This window comes from Anopheles cruzii, chromosome 2, assembly GCF_943734635.1.
Source record: "Anopheles cruzii chromosome 2, idAnoCruzAS_RS32_06, whole genome shotgun sequence".
Taxonomy (NCBI): Eukaryota; Metazoa; Arthropoda; class Insecta; order Diptera; family Culicidae; genus Anopheles; species Anopheles cruzii.
Genome location: NC_069144.1, coordinates 3225347 through 3251735, shown reverse-complemented (window position 1 = coordinate 3251735; position 26389 = coordinate 3225347). Strand labels below are relative to the sequence as shown.

The window sequence follows — 26389 nt, the reverse complement described above, 5'->3', positions numbered from 1 at the left end:
CAGCTGACGATATAGCAGTGGACCGACCGGCTCGAGGACCGACCACCCGCCCGACCGCCCGCCATCTACCTCTCGCTGCCACCCAAAAAACAAACGAACCAGCGCGCAACGGCACGGGGCAGCGTTGGTCTCGCTTGCCCAGCGCTATCGATCAGCAGTTTTTGATTGACCGTCGACCACAGCGGTCGCAGCGCACGGACAGTTCGCAGTCAGTCAGACGGCCAGCGCGCGCAGGTGACAGCCAGGCGCAGCTCGTGTATTAAGGTGCTGGTGTACCGCGTGTTCCGGTGTCAGTCTGCAGCCGAGGTTCGTGGACAGCGCATCGGTGTCTTACACAGCACGTCGACGTGCTAAAAAGGTGCACAACACACACGCTACCATCGCTTCCGGTTCTCCCCGGACACGTGCATCGGAACGCTAGCCATCGCTAAATCGCCCTGTGTACCGTGCGTGATCGGAAGTTAAATAGGTTCTGGCCTAGTATCGAAGTACCGAGAGACTAGATCAAATCGTTGAAGAGCATACTGGAGTGATGCAATTACCTTGTGCATAAAAATAGATACTGATCGTGTGATCGTTCTCTGTGCCTCATATACGTGTCCGGGGATTTTTGTGATTTTGAAACTTTATCTAAGTGTTTAAATTAATTTAGTTAAGCTACGATTGGCGAGTGGCGTGATTCCTTCCAACCAACACACTTTGACACTCTCCAGATAGACATAATGATCAATAACGCACAACGGCCCGTAGCTTAATCGTCCTTAGACACGCACCCCTCGCAAACGATCGGTCACTTCCGGCCCGCGCACAAGGAAGGAGTGTAATTAGAAAACGTGTGTGTCTGTGCGTGCTGTGTGCCGTTCGGTCGGTGGTGCAAAAACCGTGTTCTCGAACCCGTATCTCTCTCTGTGTAAATTGTTGCAGTTGCAATTAATCATCCCATTAGCTTATGATCCTTCAGCGTCGCGTCCTTCCGATAGGGGGGGCCTTTGTTTGCTCCAACTCCACCATGTCACCAGAAGAGAAGCGGCGCATCTCTTGTGCTGAACACAGATTACTTAACGCGTACGCACGCCTTACGGTGTGCAAAATACGTCACGTTATGTAAAGAAAAGTGCAAATATCGACGGACTGCCCGGTGGGCTTTAATTCCGTCACTCCGGTCCGGACCGTTCCTTTTCGCGCCCAGAGACCGACCGATCAAACGGGTCTTTTGTGGATGGATTTGTCGAAATGACGACACTACCCTCACACTATCGTGCTGCTGTAACAACAACAGCGCAGTGTGTGGACAGCATCGTGACGCTTCGAACGGACAGAGATGACACTTCTGTGAGCGGTGCGCTGCTGACACTTTCGCTAATTTTTATTAAGTGTAGTTGCTAAGGTTAACATTATTTATAGGTTTAATTTATAGGATGCTCACAAATTCCTTCCATTGTTTACAGTTACAATTGTAAGTGAGTGTGTTTGTGGGTCGCATCAAATTCACATTTGGTGCGCAAAACGTGATCGACCGAAAGCGAAAGACCTCCACCGTCAGGCGTTCACAGTGACCGTCCCTCGGACAACATGACCGTGTCGATCTACGACGACGAGCTGCTGGGTGGCCAGCAAACCGGTGGCCAGCAGGAGAGCCCACCGACCATCACACCGGTCAAGCTCGACGAGAAGCTCACCGAGGTTCAGCAGTTTTACAACAAGTGCAGTGTCTTCATCACCGGTGGAACCGGGTTCCTTGGCAAGAGTGAGTATTGTCGCCACCGTGTTGCGATCGCGATGGATGATCGTATTTAAATAGAACCGTTTTTTTGCGTCACTTATCGCGCATCATGCGCTCTATTTGCCATCACTTATCGCCGCACAGGAAAATAGTGGTAAAGGAAGTGTAGTGAATGGCGTGCTCATTGCATGGGTAAACATACCAACGGACCTCAAACACACACCATCTTGACCTCATTAGTGAGCCGTTCCAAGTTGCAGCCAAACCGAAGGCAACACATTAAAATGCCTATTAAATATTGCAACGCATTTTTTTCCCCTCGCAAACCTCGAAGCACACTCAATCTTAATCTGCCAAGCGGAAGGATTGCAAGAAAAGGATGCTTCACGTCGCTGCATTTGTGCACCGAGCCGTAGATCGGTGCAACACTTAATGCACCTGAAAAGAAGACAAAAAATCGGAATAATAATTAAACAAAGTGCAGTGCAGGGCCCTTTCCTTGCCGTGGATTGACCTCGAAGTCGCAGGGCCGAAGTCTAGTGGCGAAGTCGTAAGCCAAATAAAAGTCCATTATCTGAGCCCATCTGATGCACCACCCCGTCGTCCCCGTCTTCGTGGCATTGACTGGACGGATCACGACGGACGGTTTTTCAATCGTGGCCGCCACGGACACGGTTACGTAGCTCGGGGTTTACAGGCGCGCCACGAGGGATCGTAAAAGTGGTCGTTTGTGCGATAAAATTTCGCCAAAATTACCCCATTTTGTGGTTGTTCTGTGCACTGTGTTGTGCCTCTCTTGTGGCGCAGATGGACGACGACGAAAGGAGACGACTCCGGGTGGAGCCTTCGTTTGCAGCCAACCTTGAAATAATCTCTCTTTCGCACCGCGGCCACTTCGATGACGCGCCCCGGTTATGCGCTCTCTCACCGTGCCTCTCGGTTGGAAGGGAATGTGTGAATTGTTTACATTTCACTAGCCCCGTGTGTGTGTGTGTTGTCCCTCTGTTGGTTTTATTCCGTTTCATTGAATCCCTGGCATGGGCTGTGTCCCTCTTGATCGGCTGGGCGCATGTGTTCACGAAACATTACGTCGCGATCGCGATTTTCTCCGCAATCGGCTGCCCGAAAAGAGCCCGATCAGTTGGGCTTATTTTCATAAAATCCACAACTAAAAGCCAGCCAGCTAGCGAATGCCTAGAAATGTCCGCCCCACGGATGCACGGACATTCGAAAGGTAGGAAATCTTGGCGCAAAACGTAGCGAAATTGCGATAATGGTGAAAAATGGTCACCGTACTGCTGTGTGCGGCGATCGGGGACCCCCTCGGGGACCCCGGGGGTTACGTAAGCCACACGCCCCGCACGTTGCCGCCGACCGGGGGGTGCGTAGGCTTTTGTACGTCCGCCTGCTGCCATCACCATCTTCACCTTGACCGACAAACGAGCCGAAAATTCGACGACTGCACTCAATTGGTGCAGTTCGGGCGTTACAGAAAGTGGGCTACAACTATCACATTGCCGGATTTTGCCACGATTTGCGACGATATGCTGCTGCTCTTGTTTATGCCAGTGCCTTTCACCGCTGGACGATCCTGTCCGTGCAAAGTGCAATGCCCAGAAGCCCTCCCCAACGAAAGAAACGGATCGTGCTGTGTTATGTTAAAATTGGGAGCATAATAATGCGTTCACTAAATGATCGTATAATTCATGTATTTTAATACCGAAACCGTCCGTGGCTGGTGAACACTACCTCGCATCATAATTTACCATACAAAAGAATGGCAAAATGATGATGTCAGGGGACTCTCGTAGAATTCGAATATTTTAGCCATTTCGTTCAAACCCAAAGCCGTAGAGAAAGCCCTCGCCAAAGGAATGATCACGAATTCACGTCGATTCACTAAATTTCCCATTCCGGAGTGTTGCAAAATGGCTTTCACAAGCAATAATTTATGGGCTTCCCCAAAGATATTTTATCTCTTTTTATCGCTCCACCAATCAATCTCATCTTTCGTTCGAAAAGTCATCTTCGATTTTGGAACCTCGCGCGGGTGAAAGCAACCCAAACGTACGATTCTGCGAAAACCAGCTGTGCCTGTCGTCGGTGCCAGAACGGACCACAATGGACCACAACGGGCAGGACTGGTTTATGCAAATACACGACGCGCTAAACCAAACGGCACACACCCGCCCCCCAAAGACCCGGACCACCCGGAGAAGGGTGGACTTCGAATTTCGCAAAACCCGAGCCGGGACGATCGAGCCGGTGAAGTGGTTTCGCGAGTCGCGAGTTCTTGTCTTATTGCTGCCGGACGGCGTTTTTTGCATAATTCTTTCCACATTTCCTGCCGGTGCTGGCAGCCATCGTGGCACCAGCCAGAACACAGCTGATTGTGTACCGTTATTCTTTTGCCCGCCTTTTTTGTTGTTTTTCGAGCTCGACCGTAGATCGTCGATCCGAAGGCGCCGGAGCAATGTTGCAATGTGCGTAATGGCTCCAGCACCCGCCCCGGACGCATGTCATATGCAAAAAGCGTGCACAAACCACCGACCGGTGATCGACCTGCACCACTAGACCCGGTTTTCGTCGTTTCTGGTTACTGGCACTGATCGCTTTCATTCTGGCACTGATCGGCTCCGGCTTGGGCCTAGGCCAATTGCAACAATTGCGACAATTTGTTGCAACCGACCGGGCTGTCAACTTAAGAACGCTGCGCAAAAAAAGGCTCTCTTGTGGTAAGTGTCGCAGCTCAGCGTACGATCAGCTGTTCAATTGCACCGTTGCACCGTGCAAAGGTTGCACCGAAAGCTTTCACCGCAGAGGACCGGTGCGACGGGCGCGCGCAGAGGACAACCCATGGAGCAGCAGCGTTCGGGGTGTCGGGTTACATAATGACTTGCGGACCCCGTAGTTACAGTCCCGTCGGTCGGTCGGTGGTACACTGCTGCTGTTGCAATGCTGCAACTGCAAGTACTGCGGAAGATTGGCGACAGTCTGTAATTGCGAGAAGGTGAGGCGCGTTGGGAGCAAACCAGAAACCTGGCCGCACTCATACTCACACGCACGCACCCAACGTTCGTAATGAGGATCGAGTGATCGGTCGCCAAAAAGGCCGTTCGTCACTGCATTTCTGGACGCCCTGTGCCCCCGGAACGAAAGACTTCAATGCGGCAGAATTAAGCGACGAACCTTTGGCGGGGCGGCGATACAAAATAAATTAACAGAACCCCTCTACGCCATTCTCCGGCTTGATTGCAAAGTTACACAACCTGAAAGCCGGCGCTGTTGTGCTGTGCTGTTGTGTTGTGCTGTCGTTGTTGTCAGCAAATGAAACAATAAAAGCTACACATCTACTGAAGGGACAAACAAATCTATAAAAGTTCTACCTCACGTCAAACCGCGTGGTGCTTCGTTCGTTCGTTCCTCAAGGTGAGATTCTTCCACGGCCCTGATTACACTTGAGAGCTTAATTTACTGAGCAAAAGCCAAGGCACGCAATAAAACCCGACTCAAGCAGTATACAGCAATTAAGGAGACTGCATGACTGAGCTAGAAAGCCGGAGGTAAACAAATTATGTTCCTGTTCCCGTTGAATTGGTCAAGAGGTTCACCACAAAAAAAGTTTGGGGATATCCCAACATTAAAGGACATTTAGTTAAAACGATTGCGGAGCATGTTTTTTGACACTCGTGTAACATCGTTTGTCAAAAAAAACCGTTAGCTGTACGGGTTAGAAGCTGCTTGCGCACACGCGCGTGTGGCCACAAAACATTCCCGGGGTTAACAGCCTGGTTTAACATATGCGCTCCACGCGCTTCGGAAGATCGCGCTCCGGGATCGCGCGGGCACGGCTCCGTTAGGCAGCGTCCACTAAATCATCGCTCTTTATGGATCACACGCGGTTGGGCTTTCTGAGAATCAGCAATCAGCCGATCGCCAGCACCGGGATGAGGACCACGTGGACGTGGAACCGTGGCACCATTCCACCTGATTGGCGGAACGCATAAAAGCTGCCGATTCTCCTGCCGTCCCCTAGTTCCGGCTGCTGACCGACCGCCCGCCCGCCCGCCGTTCGTTTGGTGCTGAGATTCCGAATTATGGACGAAAGATTCCATGACACATGCCAAGGATTTGCATTAGCCCCCACGGATGCGAATGGAGACGCGCAGAACCAGTTATTCAAATGAGCCGAGGGTTGTGGCCGTTTTTTCGGAGAAAACGAGAAAGAAACGAGCTGAAAGGACCGCAACCTTTCACACGCACACACCCTTCCCCTGAAGCTGCCTGATTCAGCCGGACCGATTCGATGAGACGGCCGTGTTACACTAACCTCTGGGCGCGGCCGAAAAGAACACCTGCAAGAACAAGAATGCTTTCGCTTATCTGTGCGCCCGAGGATGAATAATTCAAGCCCCCCCCCACGGTGTAGCAGCAAGTTCAGGGTCAACCGCACCAGCCCTGCAGAGCATAATGTTGTCAAACATTGTCACGCGATAGCAGCCCTGCCGGGTGATCTAATGTTTGCGACGTCCACGTTTTCCCAAAAAAGATCCCACCATTCTCTAAACGATCGATGTGGGTTTATGGTCTTTATGGAAAGAGAGAAAAAAATCGGCTGCTTTTAGCATGACGCCGCCCGACGAGTCAGCCAGAGTGGCCCCGGTCCGCTCCGGTCCGGAAACCTGTTTTTCATCGCTGCCCATAATCTTCATTGTCCAGCGGGCTGCCCTTAGCAACAGAGAAGAAAGGAAGCTACCCGACCCGATGAAGACTGCCAGTGGGGGGGTTTAGTGATCCGCGCCCCTCATCGAAGGGCAAACCCCCGAACGAAGATGGAAAAGCGCGATAGAAAAGTCGCATAATGAAGCTAATTTTTGGCGGATCTTTGAGTTGAACTATCTGCGAATTCGATGTTTAGTCAGGTGGTTCTCACGTGAGCGAACGGACATCGAACAACTAGCTCGGAGCTGCTAATGAAAGAATGAGGCAAAGATCGTTTCCGGGGAACACTTCAGTTGGAAGTGTTACGGGCACAATCCAGGGAACCGAAAGCTGTTCGGAACATTGATCCTTATGCGTTTCGTAGTTGGTAGCAAAATATTCCGATCACGATTAACATAAGCAGTTTTGACAGCTTTTCGTCACCATTCGCCAGTCGCCATAAAATCTGGTCGTCCTTTGTCCCTCACTCAAGTTATCCTTCCTTTACCGTGTTTTGGCAGCTCTCATCTACAAACTGCTGACCAGCTGCCCGGGGATCGAAAACATCTTTCTGCTGGTGCGGAGCAAGCGCGGCAAGGACATCTTTTCACGCGTAGAAGAAATCTTCGACGATGCTGTAGGTAGCGCCCCGGGTAGACCTCCAAAACACCGAACGATAGTTCACCGATTATCGCTCTCTCTCCCTCTCGCTCAGATGTTTGACAAAATGAAGCAAGCCTGTCCGAAATACGACCACAAAATCCGCGCCGTCGCCGGGGATTGTATGCAACCGGCCCTCGGTATCAGCGCATCGGATCGGGAAGTTTTGGCCGAAAACGTAATGTACCGCCCGGAACCACCGGAAGCCTCTCATACCCCTCCCGTTACCAGCCCGTAAAAGCTCTGCTGAGCTTCGTTCTCGTTCTCTCTCTCGTTTATCACAGGTCAATATTGTGTTTCATCTTGCCGCCACGGTGCGATTCGATGAGAAAATGAAGACGGCCATGCAGATCAACGTGAAGGCGTGCCAGGACGTGCTGGACCTGTGCCACGAGATGAAGAACCTCAAGTCGATGATCTACGTCTCGACCGCGTACACACAGTGCCCGCAGCCGGTCGTCGACGAGCGGTTCTACGACCCGCCGCTCGACTCCGAGAAGATGATCCACCTCAGCGACTGCGTCACCGAGGGCATGATCGAAAAGATCACCCCCGTGTAAGTGCTCCTCGATGCGACCGATCACTATCCCGCGCCCCCGTTTTGGGGGTGGCGGGAGGACCTTCGTCCGCACCCGCTTCATGTCTTCATGTCTGTCAATCCCTTTCTCGGCCTGCACGCTGCACAGACTGCTCGGCAAGTGGCCCAACACGTACACCTTCACGAAGGCCATCGCGGAGGACGTGGTCCGTAAAAATAGCCGCGGAATGCCTGTCGGAATGTTTCGCCCGGGAATCGGTAAGTACGCGCGGTGGATTAGCATTGACAATTTTGTAGTAAAAATAGGACTTACGCATAGGTGACCCAAGGATAACAGAATGTCACAAGCCTTCAATAGCTAGAATATGAAAATAATACTTTAAAAAGGTGCCGTTACTTACCACGGAGCACCGGAACCATTGTGTACTGACGTCATCGGGTGCGCCAAGTAATGGACATTTGCGCGGACACGTGCACGATTTGTGACACGCCTCTGTTAATCAAACAGCTCCCGTGCGGCCAGGTTTAATTGCGCTGCAGCTCCGTACCTCCGTACCTGACGGAGGCTTACTGATCGCGTGTCGCATTTCGACATCACGCCGTCTTCCGTCGGTTGATCGGTTTATTGACTCACGCGCTCAAGTGCCCTGTGGTCCGCTGCTGCCCGAGGTTGTCCTTCGCCAATTTGAATTCAAAACCTGTCGGCGTTGCAAAAAGATTGACACATCGGGGAGTGTGACACCCGCCCAAAAGCGACCGACGGATACGCAAATGAGCTGCATGTTATGGGGCATGTGGCCACCACACCGCAGGATTCTAATCGATTGCAGGGTTAATGCGAGCGAGTGAAGTTTACGAAACGCCGGACGCATGGTTCGGACACTTGGGTCGTAGGCTTTCGATCCTTCTTGCGACAACGGATGAAGTCGCAATCCTAATCCGGTCGAAACTGAGTTCAATCCAGTCAAAGCTAGACAGGGCAAAGGCAGTTTGCTCCTCAAAAGAAAAAGGATTTGTTGAGAAGGCTCCTTCGGAAGACTAGAACAGAAGTTTGTTTAGGCGACGTACGCCCGCGTAAAAAATCCGACCGGCTAAAAATCACAAGCCACGAGCTGTACGAGGCGTGAATTGTCACACCAGCTTTAAGACTATCCAATCCCGGAATAGAACCCGCGATAGGAGGAAGAATAATCAAGCTAAGCAAACGAGTGACCAGCCCCACGTGCCTAGATAAGCAGCACCCAGTTCCAGGAAGGAAGTTTAGGCGAATTGTTTGAGTTTATTTAGCGTGTGTCCGTTGGTCAATCGGATGTGGCCACTTTTGTCGCCAATCGGACACTTACTTGATGACATCCCTATCGCTGCGTACGTAAATCCCATCTTCTGACGCACAACCGTCAGTTTACTAAATGATTCAGAAATATCTCGCCGGATGCTGCTTTTGCTGCGAGAACTCAAGTGAACGTGTAGCGGCTAGGCAAGGATAGTCTAGAAGTGCCAATAGGCCCCAGCGACTCAAAAGGCGGCCCATAACACGTGATATTCCTTTCGCCAACTCGAACTCGGGCACGTGAGCCGGTGATGGTTCTGCGCAATGAGACGAATTCCGTCACCTTGGCGCGTAATGGTGCTTATTGTTATTCACCGTCTTCAGCATCTCGCGGCCACCTGGCGTGGGCCTTATGGCGGTGGATCTTATCTTAGGATTAGACCAACCGCCCAGCGGGTGCGTTAGATCACGTACACACCATGTACGCTGTGTAGTGACCCATTGTGGCCCCAAAGTTACTGTGCCATTGACCATGAATCTCCAGACCCCGGAGATGTTGGAGGCACTTCCCGGAAGGAGTGTTTTTTCCGCTCTCTTTCAGAGCCTATACCCTCTGTGATGCAACAGCACGTCTCAAGGGCTCTGGGGTGTGTGGTGGTCGGTGTAGATCGTAACAATAATCCTAGTTCAAGAATGAACACTAGGGGAAGGCAAGGCAAGCAAAGCGCCGCCAGCGCGCACGGATGGGGCTCGCAACATCGTTAGTGAAGTGTCGATAATTTCCTACCGGGCCCGGCCTGTTTGGTGGTGGCGGTCCACTCAGGGAGAGCTGCCACATTTGCCCAAATTATTACATTTGGCCTTCTTTACGTGGAGCCTCTGCCTAGTGGTGGGGGGGCTGACCTCCAGGGCGGCGACTCGAGTGGCTCGATTTACGTGTTTTTTACTACTACTGCTACTACTATTGTTGTTCGGCAACGTGCCATCAGCTTCCTGTCTCTGGGTACTTGCGCACCGGCGGCGGTAGTCGTAATCAAGGCCGACGACACGACTCATGACGCGGGGCCAGTGTGGTCAATAATCACCACCATCAGCGCCAAAAATTGCATGCCAAACCAAACGTAAACACAACACAAAGTTGACGGTCAGCTTTCACGGTCCCGCGCGCACCGGGCACGACCTTTTGCATCCACAGCCTCTGCGAATACCGAGAAAAAGGGAAAGAAAAGCTGCAAGATGTAGCTTATGAGGCGATGTGACTCTAAACCTTCGGGGGTACCAATTGCCGAATTGTGAATTATATAATTGCCCAGATTGGCGCACTCCGTCGCGGGCCGATCGATAGAACGCTGGGGAAGTTGGCGAATCGGTGGCGGTGTAGCCTTGGTTGTGTTTCAGGGATTTTCGAATAAATCGATCCAGACAGAGGTCACGCGGTGGCGATTTTAAAGCGATCGGTTCGAAGCAGAATATGCAAATTTACCTACAAGCCGGGGCATATATTATTCACATAATATATTTATGCAAATGACTGTCCAAAATACCTCTCTCGCCCGTGTTACCGTGAGTCACTTTTGAGAACTGATTTTCGATAGCACTTGTAACCGACACGACTGCTTCAGCCATCAAACAGAACTTACTTCTGTCTATGATGACTACTAGATCGGATGGCTTTTGAGTAGGTTTTATCCGTGTCCAATTGACAGCACGCATTGGCAAGGTTTGCTAGATTGCAAATTGCAAACACATTTGAAACAATTGATTTGTGGGAAACATTACGTTTAAGAAAAAGCTTTGTTCCGATGCGAAACGCGGTCAAAACATATCACGATCCCTCGGCTCGCAATGCCATTTGAATATTTAACCACGGTCCGGTACACCGGTTGGCCGCAGTCCGAACCGGTACCGGGTAGCGCCCAGCGCGAGAGCATATAAATTATGACCTTTTTAAACCAAACCGTCACTCCGTTTTTCATTCACAAATCCGTGCCTTCATTCACAGAAACGGCGATTCGGTAGTATGGCGGTGATAGGTACGGCCGCGAGAAGCAAACAATCATTTAAACGCCTCATTTATGATGCCCTAACGAACAGCAATTAAGGAACACGTAATAATGGTGTCCAAAAAACACACACGCACCGCAAATGCATTTCGGTGTTCGATGATTGGTTGGTATCGGTTCGGTTGGCTTCACCGGGGGGGCTGTCTATTAAAAATTCAAACACCCGACGACCGCGACGGGCCATGCGCTACAATCTGACACCTCCCGGTCAACACCTCGGGCTGCTCAAGCTTGTGAGCCTCGGACGCTCGGCGGTCGGCCGTGTTCGCGCTCGATTAAATCGCTAATCGAGCGGATCGGGCACCAAGCACACTGTCTTCCGAAAGGAGGCTGACGGAATCGATCAGGATCTAGTTTCAACGAACGGTGCGCGGAACGTCAGTCCCGATCCGATCATCCCCGAAGTGAAACTACCGGAATGCAAATCCGGACGTGACTTTCAGGTCGTGTTGATGGGCGGCACCGTAATGAGATCTTCATAAGTCCGTTAATGGGGCAACATGGGCCGACATTTTATTACTCACGACACGCTAGGTGTCACGCGAAAGCGCTTATCCGGAACGCCTGTGGAGCACAACATCGTGCAATCCACACCGTCTGCTGGCGATCATGTTGTAGAACAATGGCACTTTCCGCTGTACTCAAGAAACAATAAAAAGACGGTTTCTATTTTCGCCTTATAAAAGCCCTGTTTACGGAAGTGGCCAAAGGTACCCACAGCCACAATGTACACGTTGATGTTGAACCATTCGTCACACAAACAGTAAACTAAGGCCGGTGGGGCCAAGGATGGGCAACCCTTCAAACAAACAGCAATCACCGCCAAACACCGGTCGACACATGGCGCGGTTTCGCAGTGAGTTCGCGGTGTTTTCCGCGGTGGATTTGGAAACGCTTTGGACCGACCACCACCCGACCTGTGTGTGGTGTGGTGTGTTTTTGTTTAATGATGGCCAATGTTTGGCTTTCGGTTCAGCCGCGTCGTAGAACGCGAACGTCTCGGCGCAGAAGTAAGCAAAATGGGTTCAGCTTTAAATTGGACCAGCTTTTGGGTCATCAGGCGCAGCAGTGGACACACTGCGCGAGGTGGCGCGACCACCACCGGCCTGAACCACCGTTGCCCAACATCACACCACGCCGCGCCGCGTTCTCATAATGTGGACACACAACTTGATGTGGTCGGTCGGTGGTCCAGGGGGCACAAGGCTTCAAGTGCGCACACGCACCGGTCGGTATCGCACCGTCCCCGCGCAGAGCACGCAGAGCAACCTCGTGCGCGCGCCTTACATCATTTGCGCGCGCGCACTTGGCGCGGTTGGCCGATGCTCACTTTGGGATTATACAATCCATCTGCTTCATCTGTCGGTGGGGTTTTCCCCTCTCTTTTCTTCTTCTCTGACTGATCTCTGCGAGGACGCTTTCTTCCTAAAGACGGTCCGTGCGGTCCAGCCGGCATCGGAGGCCGCCGTAATTGAATGACAATCACTGCTCGTTTGAGATTGATTACCACTGCAGATGGATTACATACCGTGCAAGTTCTTTTTTTTCGGGGTCTTTTATTAGCCATCTTTCTCTCATACACTATTTTTCTCTATTTCTTTCTTAACTGTGCTCCGTTTGTTCGCCCTGTTCGACTTGTCCCAATCATTAGGCTGTCGGTGGTCGGAATGGGCTCGAGATCATCATTCAAAGCGAAAGGAATACACGAGCACTTTAAGAGTCTTGTTAGGGTTCTGTGTGTCCAACATGGGGTCGAGTAAAGGTCGAATATGCTGACGACAAATCGCGGTTTTTGTGGTTGCTGAAGGCACCTTAAAGGATAATTACAATGCGGTGACATGAACCGATACTACCGTACCGTACAATAACATTTGCAGTTACAATTAATGTGACAAAACTCCAACCAGTTCTGGGATTCCTCGGCAAAAACGAGATTTATAGTAAAAAAAACAAAATTTGTCGTCCAGCGACGTGTAAAAAGAGCCTCTCGGGACGTGCAAAGCTGCGGAGCGTGGCGGCACCTAACCTAACGATGTCAAGAGACACTTCCCTTCGCACACGATCTCGGCCCGATGCCGATCTGCCCGAGGGAACTGGGTGTACTCGGTCACTAACACCGAGGCGCAAGAAAGCAAAAGCAAACATCGTTCCGGCCGTTGTCCGCCAAGCACAGCACGATAAATAGGGGCTGCCCGAAGGGATCGTCGAGGGGCCACGAAGGACTTTTCGTCGGGCCAGATGATCGGACCACACCCCGGTGCCCGGTGCGTCACGTCACGTGTCTTGTCAGCAAACGGCAACTCATTAACGCCGGTGTCACCTTCCCACCTCGCGCGCGGTGGAGGCGCATTTTGCACAACCTTAGCCCGCAACTAGTCGACCGTCGAGGCCCAGGGTCCCTTGGCCATCGCTTAGTGTGTCAAGTGACGGTACCGATGGGTGCCAGAAGATAGACCGCGCCAGCAGAAGGTGCACCTGTGTGTGTTTGGGTCTGTTGAGGAATGTCCCCGGTCGCGGTTACCAAACCGAAAAGCTCGGCGACACTCGCGGCCCCAAGAAAGAGCCCGCCATACATACTACTAATGGCAATGGAAACCAATCGCGTAGGGCCAACCGAGCGGCGACAGCAACAATGGCACTGCGTCGCACCCAAAGGTGCTGTTATGCGCTGGTGCCGCATCTCGTACCCCGCCACCAGGCGGCCCATGTCGCAATTGACGTGCGATGACGACTTCGTCCGCAAGCTAATTGGTATGTATCGATACGGGCCGCCCTGTCCACGGTCGCGCGCACCAGCTGCAGGAGTCATGCGCGCCACCAGAATTGGAAGTGCGCGCGCGCTGAAGAACTGGGCCATCCACCCACCGTGTGGCGGCGGTTGTTTTGGTTTTGCTTCCAGCACCATTCGCGCGCCCGCGTCGCGATCACCATCCTGCCAATTTGGCGCCCGCTGGAGGCCGGCCAAGCGAGAAACTGGTTCGCGAAGATGCTCGCGGCTTGTGCGGCGGCGGCGGCGGCTGAATGATGTTCCGCAAAACGCCTAACCTTGACCGTCTCGAAGATACGGCTACACGCGAGCGCTAGCCGATCAATGGACGATCGTCGGGCGGACGGGCGTTAGTTTATGCATAGGCGACCAGCAATCGGCCAAATGTCAAGTTTACGCCGGACCCGACGGATACGACGGATCGCTGACACACGATCAGGGCCAACCAGTCGCCGGTGGCCAACCAGAGTGCTCACCGGGGAAAGTCGCCCGGGGAACGCATAACGCGTCCTGAGCACGTGACGCGCATATATTCACATTAGGCTGGCACGTGCACCGAGTGCCCAAGCGGCGGGTTTTAATTGTCCGAGCTCCTCCAGGGGAACCCAATCTATCCAGGTATCCAGGGCGCTGATCAAACGATTGGTAAAAATATTGCCAGCGATGCGCCGGGTGAAAGCGAAATTAGGCGAAAGTTTGATGGTCGGGAACGTGACGACCTGAAACGAAATTCCGACTCAAATTCAACTCAATATTATATTCCCCCCATTAGTGATCGCAACTTACCAGGAACCAGTGCCCGGATGGATCGATAACTTCTACGGACCGACCGGAGTGATTGCCGGTGCCGGAACCGGCGTCCTGCGAACGCTGCGTGCCGACCCAACGAAGGTGGCCAACATGGTGCCGGTCGATCTGTGCGTCAACGGGATCATCTCGTCAGCCTGGGACGTTGGCGAGCGAAACCGAAAGTACGTTATCGCGACGACGAACTCGTCCAGGTGTTCAGGCCTCAAGGTTGTTCACGGGTGTTTCCATGTCCCATGTCCCCCCACAGGGAGATCCTGCCCGACCCAGAGATCCCGATCTACAACTTTTGCACCGAGCCCAACAACTGCATCACGTGGGGCGACTTTACGCACACCACCATCAAATTTGGCTCGATGTACCCGACGATGAAAGCGATCTGGTACCTGTGCTACTCCAGCAACCCGAACATCATCTTGCACTACCTGTCCATCATCTTCCTACACTACGCGCCGGCTGTCATCGGTGACATCATTGCGCTACTGATCGGCAGGAAGCCAAGGTACGTTACGTTTCTTTTCGGGATGCTTCGGTGGTGACAAATGACCCCGGCGCTTGCAAGCGGAGGCCTCGGCGGTGTGGCGATCAATCATCATTAATCTCTCGTTATCCGGTTTGGCACCCCGATGTCCCGATGCGGCACAGATTACTTCGCAGCTACAAGAAGATCCACCGCTTCATGGACGTGATCGAGTACTTCTCGATGCGCGAATGGCAGTTCAAGATGGACAACATGAACGCGCTCTGGCGCCGGCTGTCCAGTGCGGACAAGAAGCTGTTCTTCTTCGACATGCGCCAGATCAACTGGGACTACTTCCTGGAGCAGTACTTCTGCGGTATCCGGCGGTACCTGCTGAACGATCCGATGGAGACCGTACCGCAGGCCGTCATACGCTGGAACCGGTAAGATCGCGGGGGCACTAGCCGCCCCCCCCACCAAGTAAGAAGTCATTGTTCGTGAGTAATGATTTGGGTTCTTATTTTCTCGCCGACTCCGGTAGCCTGTACTGGCTTCACCAGGCCACGAAGGTCGTCGTGTTGCTGCTGCTCTACAAGCTGGTCGTGTCCGTCTGGGGTATGCTTAGCTAGATGCTTGACGCGTTCGAAAACAAGTTTTATTTAAGCGCAATTGTTTCACCTTAAGAATTTCAACACGTTTGAAAAATTTGTTTTGTGTGATTTCGGTATTGTTCACCACGGCATCGAATGCGGCGCATCATCTTGTGTATCATTTGTTTTCGTTTGTTTCTTTAGAAATATTACTTTAAACGTACGTGACCCGTCTTTGCGGTGAGGAAACGCCGGTTTACGGCGGAGCAGATATGGCCTACGGGGCTAGAGAGTAAGCTCCGGAGACAAAGTTAAAGTAAGGGAAGATACGGGCGTTGAAATAGCGCCAAATAGCATGATCACACTCCAAATAAACTCATCCATCCATCAACTTCATGGACCGATCACGCATTGTGTGTGCAATAGAAGGCAACTAAAGAGGGTTTCAGCGCTATTATCTTTACTGGAGGACTTAAAGTGGGATTCGCAATTCCGATACAGCACAGTAGATTGTAACAACGCACATATGGGGAGGGTGGCTTTAAAAAGCTTTCGAACTCGGTCTATTCTGGTGAAGTGCGCAATTCAACAAAGCCAATGGTTACACGCTAAGATTTGTTTGTAGGAAGCAAAACATATTATATCAGACCCGTGGGCACCGTCAGGCGGAACCGGTGATATCGTTTAAGGAACTATGTACACGCGAGAGACAGCAACACCACAAGAAAGATCAATAAAATGCGTGAAAAAAAACATAATTTAAAATACTATCTGACCCCCCGCTGATCGTCTTGTCATTCGTCGAACGTTTCGGACCGATCGAAAATTAATTCGTCATCGAGTACAAATAGCCTACTACGTTTATTGCCCGTCACCGGCGGAAACTGGAACGTTCCCTTACAATGTCAATGCGTCGCTTCATTCATAACCTTCGACCTTCGGCCGAGGCCACGGACCCCGGACCACCACCACCACCGGTTGCATAAATGCATTCCATCAGCAGCCAGCCAGCCAGCCACGGCACTACTCGTTCTTCGCCCCGATCATCGGCAGGTAGCGGTTATGGTAGATAAGACCACGGGCAAGCATTGCACAAGAGATAACGCAAATCAGACCGGGCGGCATAAACTTGCCGGACCTTGCCCAACGGGAGCCCATCATGCCGGCCAGTACCAGCGCGGTACCGATCTGTAGCAGCGGGCGCGGGGGCTCATTGGACGACAGCAAGGCGCCGTAGCCAAGCAGGGCACCGAAGGTCAAACCGGCCGCCAGTGACGGGACGGAACCTGTAATTTTGGAGAGGTCAAAAATTGCACAAATTGTGTTGCTGTTGCGAATTCAACCACCACAGCAGCAGGGACAGGGACACAGCAGCATTACCTGCTCTGGCGTACCCGACGATGCCACCGGCGGCGACGGTAGCCGCGTACGCAAAGCCCAGAATGTCCATCGGCATTTTGTGGGTGTTAATTGATAAAACCGGAAAAAGGTGATAAAACTTTCCACTCCCAGAGTACACGAGCGGCACTGCACGTAATCGAGGACACGATATCGCAACAAGACGCCGGAATATGTGCCAAACACACGTACGAGCGAAATCAAAAACAACAACATCAACAGCCGGCGAGCTGTCAAAATGCGTTCGCCCCGACGAGGAACGGATCGGAAAGTGAAATATTCGTAAACGAATCGGTAAAATCGGTTTGCGCACCGTTAAACAATAGAAGAAATTAACATTCACTTACCTCCTTACGTCCAGGATCAACGGATCGGGACATTTACGCCAGACCGCTGTAGATAAAGAACCGTTTTGCGAGACAGAAATGTAATTGGCGTTTTGTGGAAATTGGAAAATTCGGATACATACGCACCTTTCCGTTGTTTAACTTTTGAACCCGTATCCTTGGTTCCCGTCCAGAGATCACAAATTCACATAATTGCGTCACTCCAAGCCGATCCTGCTAGATAATAAATGGAAAATCTTAATCTGTCTGTCGATATTTGCACAATTTCGGTTTGTTAGACTTTCTTTCAGTTTAAAAAAGACGACCCTCACGCGTTATTTGATTATTTATCATTTATCCTATAATTATTGCCTGTGCTTTTTGTGTGTGCGATAGGAGATAAGAATGCCAAGTTCGTGTTTAAGAATAGATATTATCCATTAAGAGCGATTATTTTCTTGATTACAACCGATCAATATTCGCTTATGTCGCTTTCAATGGTCGCTGATGCTAATGTGAAGCTTACTATGATCAGTTTGATGATGACTCTTGTCTCCCATAACGAAACATTTACCACTGTTCCTTTTGCTCATCGAGGAGGCGCACCAGCAGCACAGGCAAGGATCGTTTGCAGATTGTTCTTCCTGCCTTGCTTTACTCTCTCTGTGAGTCATTCCACCACCACACCATTACAAACAATTTACACACACACAACACGAATCCTTTCCTACTTAATGACATTATACACTAAACAATCGTTTTTGTCGCCCGTTTTTTGTTCATTCCACGACCCATCTTGTGATATCTTAAGGGATCCTACGACTTTTCGATATTTGAGGAAACCGGCTCGACTATATGTGTACGGTGTTTCTACCGCTTTGAAATGATATGACTAGAATCGAAAAGTACATAGACACTAGTGCAGCTATGGCTAGTAGTGAAGAGCCCTTTATGCGATCAAATACCGTTTGCGTACGATCGAAACAGAGCAAAAATGTGCCGTAAATGCGGTTGAATGGGTCGCGGCAGCAACAATATTCTAACAATGCGAAATGATGATCATTACACTAAAACCTCAGCAGGACTCAGTCTCTCGGCAGCAATTTATACTTAATAGGACGGCCGGAGAGGATAATATTGCATTTTGTTCCGGCAACCAACTTTCTTCCGGAAGAACACCTTCGAGCGAAGGTGTTATAGCATCATCACATCTAAAGCTACCGCCATTGAGCTTCGTCAGAGACAAGCGGAAGGAACGTTACCGGTTTTGTTCTTGGCGCGTTTGTTTGCAAAATTAAACGATGCAAAGCAATATAAAATCCAGCGGAAAGCGTTGCCACCGGAACTCAGTAACACAATTCTGTCCTTCGATGCGATAAAAAAGCAAAAGTTTGTCCTTCTCCACGATCCCTAGCTGTGTGTTCGCATTCGCTTCCATTGTTTTATGCAAATTCTAATGTTGTTTAACAAACACCGCGATTGCGCTTCGGTGGATTTAACACTATCTACATGAATTCGGTTATTCTTTGAATGTGGTTAAGGGGCCCTATGGGGTGGGGCCTAAACACCGCGTGAACTCTATTGCTTGATTCGCCTGAATCGATATACTTTGGATGTGCCACATATACGTAGGTAAATTTATCGCACGTTTCACTTTTTTTACAACCGGTTCGTTCTTCTAAGCTATTTAAGTAATTTTTGTGGCGTTTAATACGTTTCTTTTCGGTGCATCTGCGCACCATCTCTAGTGCATGGCGAAGACGATAACGGAATCCTAACAGGTTTAAATATTTCTTGCACTCTCTCTACCTTTTCTGTACAGCTTATCGTCCTCTTTTCATCTGCATCAAGCTTGGAATGATCCTCGAACACACGGCTTCACCAAAATAACGGTGAAAGCCGTACGTGGATGGTTGTATATTTTTGTATGCTTCGTTCTCAGTGTGAATTGTGAATATTATAACTTTGGGGGCTTGAGAATCGTTAAACGAAAAACAAAATCTACCATGATACGATGATGTCGTAAATAGTAAATTGGTGTGTCTCTTTTGCACTTTAAATCTATACATGTTTTACGTAGTACTTGGGGCTTACTTACTATTAATTTGTGTCTTGCGTTTTCTTTGTGGATTCCCATCCAGCTTGCGCATTGAGGATGGTCGCGTTTAGTTTTATTCCTTTGTTCGATATAAGCGCATTGTAATTGTTCACTACATTCTTCCTAACACCTATCTAAAGCCATTCATTACTCATCCATTCGTGATGTGCGACACTAGAATAAGTGAAAAAATACACATAAATCAACAAAAGATAATGTGTATAATGCCTGCGAAGAGTCTGCGGCACCATTATGAAGAAAAAGCGGACCGTTGCAGTTTCTTTCGTCATCAGCAGGGATGTAAAGCATCAATAGAATTGTAAAGCCACAGTCCAAGGACTAAACGTTAGTTGCTTCACGAAGAAAAATAAAGGCCTTCCGCACAATGTGGAAGATAGCAAAAACGTAAAAACAAGTTTGACAAAACTATAAAAAGTGTAATAATGAACCAAAATGAAAGGAGATCGCTTCGCTCAAATGTCGTCTATCCAACGGCACACAACCGTTGAACATAAAACGTTAGCCGTCTCGGAACCGTCGTTTGCAAATATTCAGTACATACCGACAATGGCCACTTCCTCCATCGTGTTCAGGTTAGTTTCGTGCGGCTTCCGTTCTTCAGCATCGACTCGATCGCTGCACCGCGCAGCAGTGCTGCCAGTTCGCGCTCCGCACTCTTCGGTGGTCGTTTCCGCCGCTGTTGCGTCCGTTGGCCGCTGTCCGACCGGCACTCAGACGTACTGAAAGTTATCCGGCCGTAGCAACGGTTCGTGTTCGACGTGCTTATCGAACTCGAAGAACTCCATCCAATCGGTACGCTGTGGTTGCACCACACCGAAGCAACCGCACTCCAGAAAGTCGAACAGATTGTTGATCGGACCACGATTGAACGGGCTTTTGCCACCCTTCGCCTGGAAGTGTCGGTAACGGCCACGGTTTAACCGTTCGTTTGTCGTCATACCCAGACAGACGACCTGGTAGCTCTGGCAAATCGTAAGCACCGTTACCCAGGACATGTGGAGCAGCGCGTTCAGCATCACCCAGCTGACCCACGGATTGCAGGAACCGATCGCCACGAACGCTGACCACAAACCTGCAAAGGATCGTGCGATCGTCAGCGGTGGTGTCACCGTGATTGGTGTGGACCAACTTTCTTACCATTCTCCATATTCACCGAACATGCCTGAACGTAGAAGTTTGCGCCACCATAAAGCATCCAGGCGCACATGAGCAGCAGCATCCAGAGGAATCCCATAAAGTATTTGTGATTTTTCGCTCCTTTTTGAAGAAATACCAAGAACAAGGGTTCGTATTGAAAGACCTAAAATGGTATTGCGCTGAAACCACTCACCGATGCAATTGCCAACCCAAGGACAGTGATGATCAAAGCGAGCCACGCATCGATCACACACCGAGCAGTGCTTGGATCGAACGGGGCGACGAACCAAGCAGGCCGAGCAGAACGCCGACGGTTCGAAACCGGTTGCCCCACGTTCCGAAAGTTCAATGATTGTCTGAGGAACACAAAGGAAGTCAGTGGGGATCTATCAAGTGATATCAACGGAGCCTACACTTACTCGAAACCGTTGCTCCTGAGTCGGTTGAATGACACCCGGATTGCCGCGCCATGACTTTAGGAAGCAAATCCAAAGCGCAACGCTGCACGCGAGGAAAGCGACGGACGCCAGGAATGACACGGTCGGTGCAATGTACGTCAGCCACGTAACGTAGAACCACAGTTTGGTGGCCATGTACACGCTGAGCGGTAGCAGGGCCATTAGGTTCTCATCGAACAGCTTCTGGCCGACCGTGTGCGACACGCTGTACAGACAGCCCAGCAGGAAGCATTTAATGATGATTTGCACATTGGAGCAGAAGATCAGCCCGGCCATGTAGAACACGAGGAAGGGGGTCGCAATCATGGTCCACCAGCGGAACCGTTTGTCCAGGGTGAGACGCACGAACAAGTTGCGGCGCTGCGATTGTTGCGTCAGGTCCCGAATCCGGTCGGACACCTTCGACCCGATCCAGATCGAACCGATGTGCGGCTGTAGCATGGTGAGTGGCGTGTCCCCGCGCAGGTTCGGTACCTCCAGATTCGACTTGCCCTTCAGCACGAGCGTACTGATGGCCGTGGCGTTCCGCGCCAGTATGGCCCAGTGTAGCGCCGTGTTGCCGTGCGTATGATCCGCCAAACTCGGGTTCGCCCCGAACGTCAACAGTAGCCGGACGGGATCGAGGGCCGAAATCTTCCAGGCGGACCACATGAGCGCCGTCATCCCACCGCGGTCCTGCAGATCCGGATTAACGCCACGCGCAATAAAGTACGCCACGAGCGCCGTGTGGCCAAACTGGGCCGCCAGGTGAATGCACGAGCAACCCTCGGCATCGCGAAGACTCGGATCGGCACCGGCCGCCAGCAGCAGCACCACCGCCGCCAGATGCCCCTGGCGTGTGGCCCAGTGCAGGGGCGTGGCGTTCAGTTCGCCACCGACCGCATCCACAATCGCACCCTTATCAAGAAAGTATTTGATGATATCTTTGCGATTATTGATTGCGGCCCAGTGCAGCAGCGTCACCGTTTCACTGTCCGGCTGATTCACGTCCCAGCCTGCCTCGATGAGCTCCTTCACACGCGCTATCGCACCGTACTGTGTTGCCTTCACGATATCGAACCCACTGTAATCGTGCTCGACCGGAGCAGGGGTTTCGTTTGTTATTAACCCGTCCCGGTCGTGGCGCTCCGGCTCCGAGCAACCACCGGCCGCGGCACTGCACGCGGTCTGGTACATTGTTTACCAGATCCGGCGTAAGGTATGGGGTGAAAAGCGTACCGCGCGTAGTATAGGGCACAACCTCGGACCCGACAAAGAGTTACCAGAGAACTGACCCCGATCGGAACTTTGTGGCTACTACCGTAGGCGATCGTCAGGGCCCCCTTTTCGGGGAATTCGCGTCCCCCGCGGGAGGACAATCCGCGTTTCGGGTGATTAACACACGGTCGGCCACTGGACCGTAAAATGATCAACCGCAACGCTGGGGCCGTATCTACCCGTCACAATCACCGTCCCCCGACCGTGGCCAGTGTAGCGAGAACGACACAAGAACACTCGTTTTTACTTTCGGTACACTTTTATCAATCCGCAAATTTCGATTTTTTTCACACTGCGCACTCTGACATATTTTGACATCCGCGCGCTGTGACAGTTGGTGGTTGGTGGTGGGCCAGGGCGAGAAGGGCGGAAGGGCGGATTCGGGGAAGGGTATGATTGTTGAAACAAGGAAAGCAAACAATAATTAATTGCAGATAAATTAAAACGATTACAAGCAGTTACCGTTGGCCGCAATTTTGAGACTCAAGTGGCAGACCCTTTCGACAAGGACAAACGTTTCATTGGCTGTTTTTTATTTGTTTGATTTGTATAACAGTTTACTGGCAGTTGCTTGGCCTTATGGATCTTATTGACAGAGCAGCCGTCGCATTTTGAAACATAAATTTTGCGCGCAATCAGTCAATCCGAGGCTTTCACCGAACACCAGAGAGTCGGTTCCGGATTTTCGAGTGTACTTTCCTATGTTTGTGACAAAATGAACGTTAAACGCAAGCAATTTGGTAAACCGAACGAACCTAGCACATCGGGCGGCCCCAAAAAGTTTCGGTAAGTCGAAAGTTTCTCCTTCTATTGACGGTTTGTTTAACGCGAAGGCTCCGTGCTTTCAGCACCGAAGATGATGATGAGGACGAGTTCGAAAGCTACTGCGAAGCGGAGCTGGCCATCCTGGACGATGACGCCGACACGGCACGCATCGGCTTGGGACCGGAGAATGAAAATACTTGCTCGAAATGGAGCCGTCCGGAGCCCGCTCCCTTAAGCCCGGTATCCGATGCGCTGATATTTCAACAGATTGACATCGACCACTACATCGGCAGACCAATGGCCGGTATGCCGGGGGCACAGATCGGTCCCGTTCCGGTGATGCGGATGTTTGGCGTCACCATGGACGGCAACTCGGTGTGTGCCCACGTTCACGGTTTTACGCCCTATCTATACGTGGCGGCGCCGCGTGGTTTCACCAAAGCGCACCAGCCCGAGTTTCGGGCCGCACTCAACAAGGCGGTGCTGAACGATATGCGCTCGAACAAAGAGAACGTCCAGGAAGCGGTGCTGGAAGTGGAACTGCTCGAACGCCAATCGATTATGGGCTACAACGGGGAGGATAAGTTCCAGTTTGTGCGCGTGACGGTCGCTCTGCCAAGACTGCTGGCTGCGGTAAAGCGGCTGCTGGAGAAGGAACAGATGATTCCGTCGCTCGACTTTCAGGACTGCCGGGTGTACGAAAGTAACATCGATTTCGACATTCGCTTCATGGTGGACCGTGCGGTGGTGGGTTGCAGCTGGATCGAGCTGCCGGCCGGTACGTGGAGCCGTCGGCAGAAGGGCGGAGCGTCGGGGGTCATGTCGCCGGAGACACGCTGTCAGATCGAGGTGGACGTTGGATTCAACGCATTCATAGCCCACGAACCGGAAGGCGAGTGGGCCAAAGTGGCCCCGTTACGTATATTGAGCTTCGACATTGAGTGTGCCGGACGGAAGGGAATCTTTCCCGAGCCCCAGCATGATCCGGTCATCCAGATTGCGAACATGGTCATCAGGCAGGGCGAGCAGGAACCGTTTCTGCGCAACGTGTTCACCCTGAACACTTGCGCACCGATTGTCGGAGCGCAAGTGTTGAGTTGTCGCACCGAACAGGAGCTGCTCGATAAGTGGGCTTGCTTCGTGCGCGAACTCGATCCGGACATCCTGACCGGGTACAATATCAACAATTTCGACATCCCCTATCTGCTGAACCGCGCCAGCCATCTGAAGGTGAGAAACTTTGAGTATCTCGGGCGCATTACCAACATCCGGTCGGTCATCAAGGACACGGTGATCCAGTCGAAGCAGATGGGACGCCGGGAGAACAAGTACGTCAACTTCGAGGGTCGCGTTCCGTTCGACCTGCTGTTTGTGCTGCTGCGCGACTACAAGCTGCGCTCGTACACGCTGAACGCGGTCAGTTACCACTTCCTGCAGGAGCAGAAAGAGGACGTCCACCACAGCATCATCACGGATCTGCAGAACGAAAGCGAACAGACGCGCCGCCGGTTGGCCATGTACTGTCTGAAGGACGCCTACCTGCCGCTCCGGTTGCTCAACAAACTGATGTGCATCGTCAACTACATGGAAATGGCCCGCGTAACGGGTGTGCCGCTGTCCTGTCTGCTGACGCGCGGCCAGCAGATCAAAGTCATGAGCCAGTTGCTGCGCAAATCGAAGGCCGCTGGCTATCTGATTCCTTCGTACCAGAGTTCCGGTTCGGAGGAGCAGTACGAAGGGGCGACCGTCATCGAACCGAAGCGCGGCTACTATGCGAATCCGATTTCTACGCTCGATTTTGCGTCCCTGTACCCCAGCATCATGATGGCACACAATCTCTGCTACACGACGCTCGTGCAACCGAACATGAAGGACAAACTGAATCTCAGCCCCGACCGGCTCACGCACACACCGGCCAACAATGTGTTCGTCAAAGCGTCCGTCCGGAAGGGTTTGCTGCCGGAGATTCTGGAATCGTTGCTGGCCGCCCGCAAGCGGGCCAAGGCGGATTTGAAGGTCGAAACGGATCCGTTCAAGCGCTCCGTGCTGGACGGTCGACAGTTGGCGCTGAAAATTTCGGCCAACTCCGTGTACGGGTTCACGGGAGCTCAGGTTGGCAAGTTGCCGTGCTTGGAAATTTCCGGCTCCACTACGGCGTACGGTCGGACAATGATCGAACAAACGAAGCAAGAGGTCGAGCGGCGCTACAAGGTCGAGAATGGGTACGAGAACGATGCCGTGGTCATCTACGGTGACACGGATTCCGTCATGGTGAACTTTGGTGTGTCGACGCTCGAGCGGAGCATGGAGCTCGGCAGGGAAGCGGCCGAGTTCGTGAGCGCCAAGTTTGTGAAACCGATCAAGCTGGAGTTCGAGAAGGTGTACTATCCGTATCTGCTCATCAACAAGAAGCGGTACGCGGGTCTGTACTTTACGCGCCCGGACCGGTACGACAAGATGGACTGCAAGGGCATCGAGACGGTGCGGCGTGACAACTCGCCGCTGGTGGCCAATCTCATGAACAACTGCCTGCAGAAGCTGCTGATCGAGCGCAACCCGGACGGTGCGATCGAGTACGCAAAGCAAACGATCTCCGATCTGCTCTGCAACCGGATCGACATCTCGCAGCTGGTCATCACCAAGGAGCTGTCGAAGAGCGACTACGCGGCCAAGCAGGCGCACGTCGAGCTGGCGAACAAGATGCGCAAGCGCGATCCCGGCAACGCTCCGAAGCTGGGCGATCGCGTACCGTACGTGCTGATTGCGGCGGCCAAAAACACGCCGGCCTACCAGAAAGCCGAGGATCCGATCTACGTGCTCGAAAACTGTATTCCGATCGATGCCAATTACTATCTCGAAAATCAACTCTCGAAACCACTGCTCCGTATCTTTGAGCCCATCCTGGGTGAAAAGGCGGAATCGATCTTACTCCGGGGCGATCATACGCGCACGCGATCGGTGGTAACGTCGAAGGTGGGCGCCCTGGCTGCGTTCACAAAGAAGCGGGACGCGTGCCTTGGCTGTAAGGCTCTGCTGGCGGCCGGCGAAGAAGGAAGACCCCTTTGCCAGCACTGTACGGTGAACGAACCGGTCCTCTACCAAACGGAACTGGCCGCCCAACGAACGCTCGAGGAACGCTTCTGCCGCCTGTGGACCGAGTGCCAGCGGTGCCAGGGATCGCTGCACGAGGAGGTGATCTGCACGAGTCGTGATTGTCCCATCTTCTACATGCGCACCAAGATCAAGATGGAGCTGGACACGCAAGAGAAGCGGGTCGCTCGTTTCGGTCTGCCCAGCTGGTGATGACGGTTCCGTTCTTTTTCTCACCCTTTTTGGCCAATAAAAAGTGA

The 26389-nt window shown here is 51.9% G+C and overlaps 4 protein-coding genes across 4 annotated transcripts; 2 read left to right on the top strand and 2 right to left on the bottom strand.

Annotated features, from left to right (window-relative positions):
• Window positions 1-250: 250 nt before the first annotated feature.
• Window positions 251-16326, top strand: LOC128269082 (fatty acyl-CoA reductase wat). Its single transcript, XM_053006434.1, has 10 exons — window positions 251-358; window positions 1449-1747; window positions 6946-7061; window positions 7140-7262; window positions 7369-7640; window positions 7771-7880; window positions 14495-14693; window positions 14780-15031; window positions 15175-15432; window positions 15531-16326. Exons 2-10 carry the CDS (start codon window positions 1573-1575, stop codon window positions 15616-15618), a joined length of 1593 nt encoding a protein of 530 aa, XP_052862394.1. The 5' UTR covers window positions 251-358; window positions 1449-1572; the 3' UTR covers window positions 15619-16326.
• Window positions 16327-16421: 95 nt separating this feature from the next.
• Window positions 16422-17166, bottom strand: LOC128267711 (transmembrane protein 14 homolog). The gene is made up of 2 exons (XM_053004601.1): window positions 16960-17166; window positions 16422-16865 (listed from the first exon to the last, which is right to left on the bottom strand). Exons 1-2 carry the CDS (start codon window positions 17033-17035, stop codon window positions 16603-16605), a joined length of 339 nt encoding a protein of 112 aa, XP_052860561.1. The 5' UTR covers window positions 17036-17166; the 3' UTR covers window positions 16422-16602.
• Window positions 17167-19996: 2830 nt separating this feature from the next.
• LOC128268077 (palmitoyltransferase Hip14) lies at window positions 19997-22193 on the bottom strand. Its single transcript, XM_053005087.1, has 4 exons — window positions 20979-22193; window positions 20753-20915; window positions 20560-20679; window positions 19997-20494 (listed from the first exon to the last, which is right to left on the bottom strand). Exons 1-4 carry the CDS (start codon window positions 22191-22193, stop codon window positions 20133-20135), a joined length of 1860 nt encoding a protein of 619 aa, XP_052861047.1. The 3' UTR covers window positions 19997-20132.
• A 796-nt stretch (window positions 22194-22989) lies between these two features.
• LOC128269107 (DNA polymerase delta catalytic subunit) lies at window positions 22990-26342 on the top strand. Its single transcript, XM_053006468.1, has 2 exons — window positions 22990-23060; window positions 23123-26342. The coding sequence occupies exons 1-2, from the start codon at window positions 22990-22992 to the stop codon at window positions 26340-26342; spliced, it is 3291 nt and encodes a 1096-aa protein (XP_052862428.1).
• The last annotated feature ends 47 nt before the right edge of the window (window positions 26343-26389 follow it).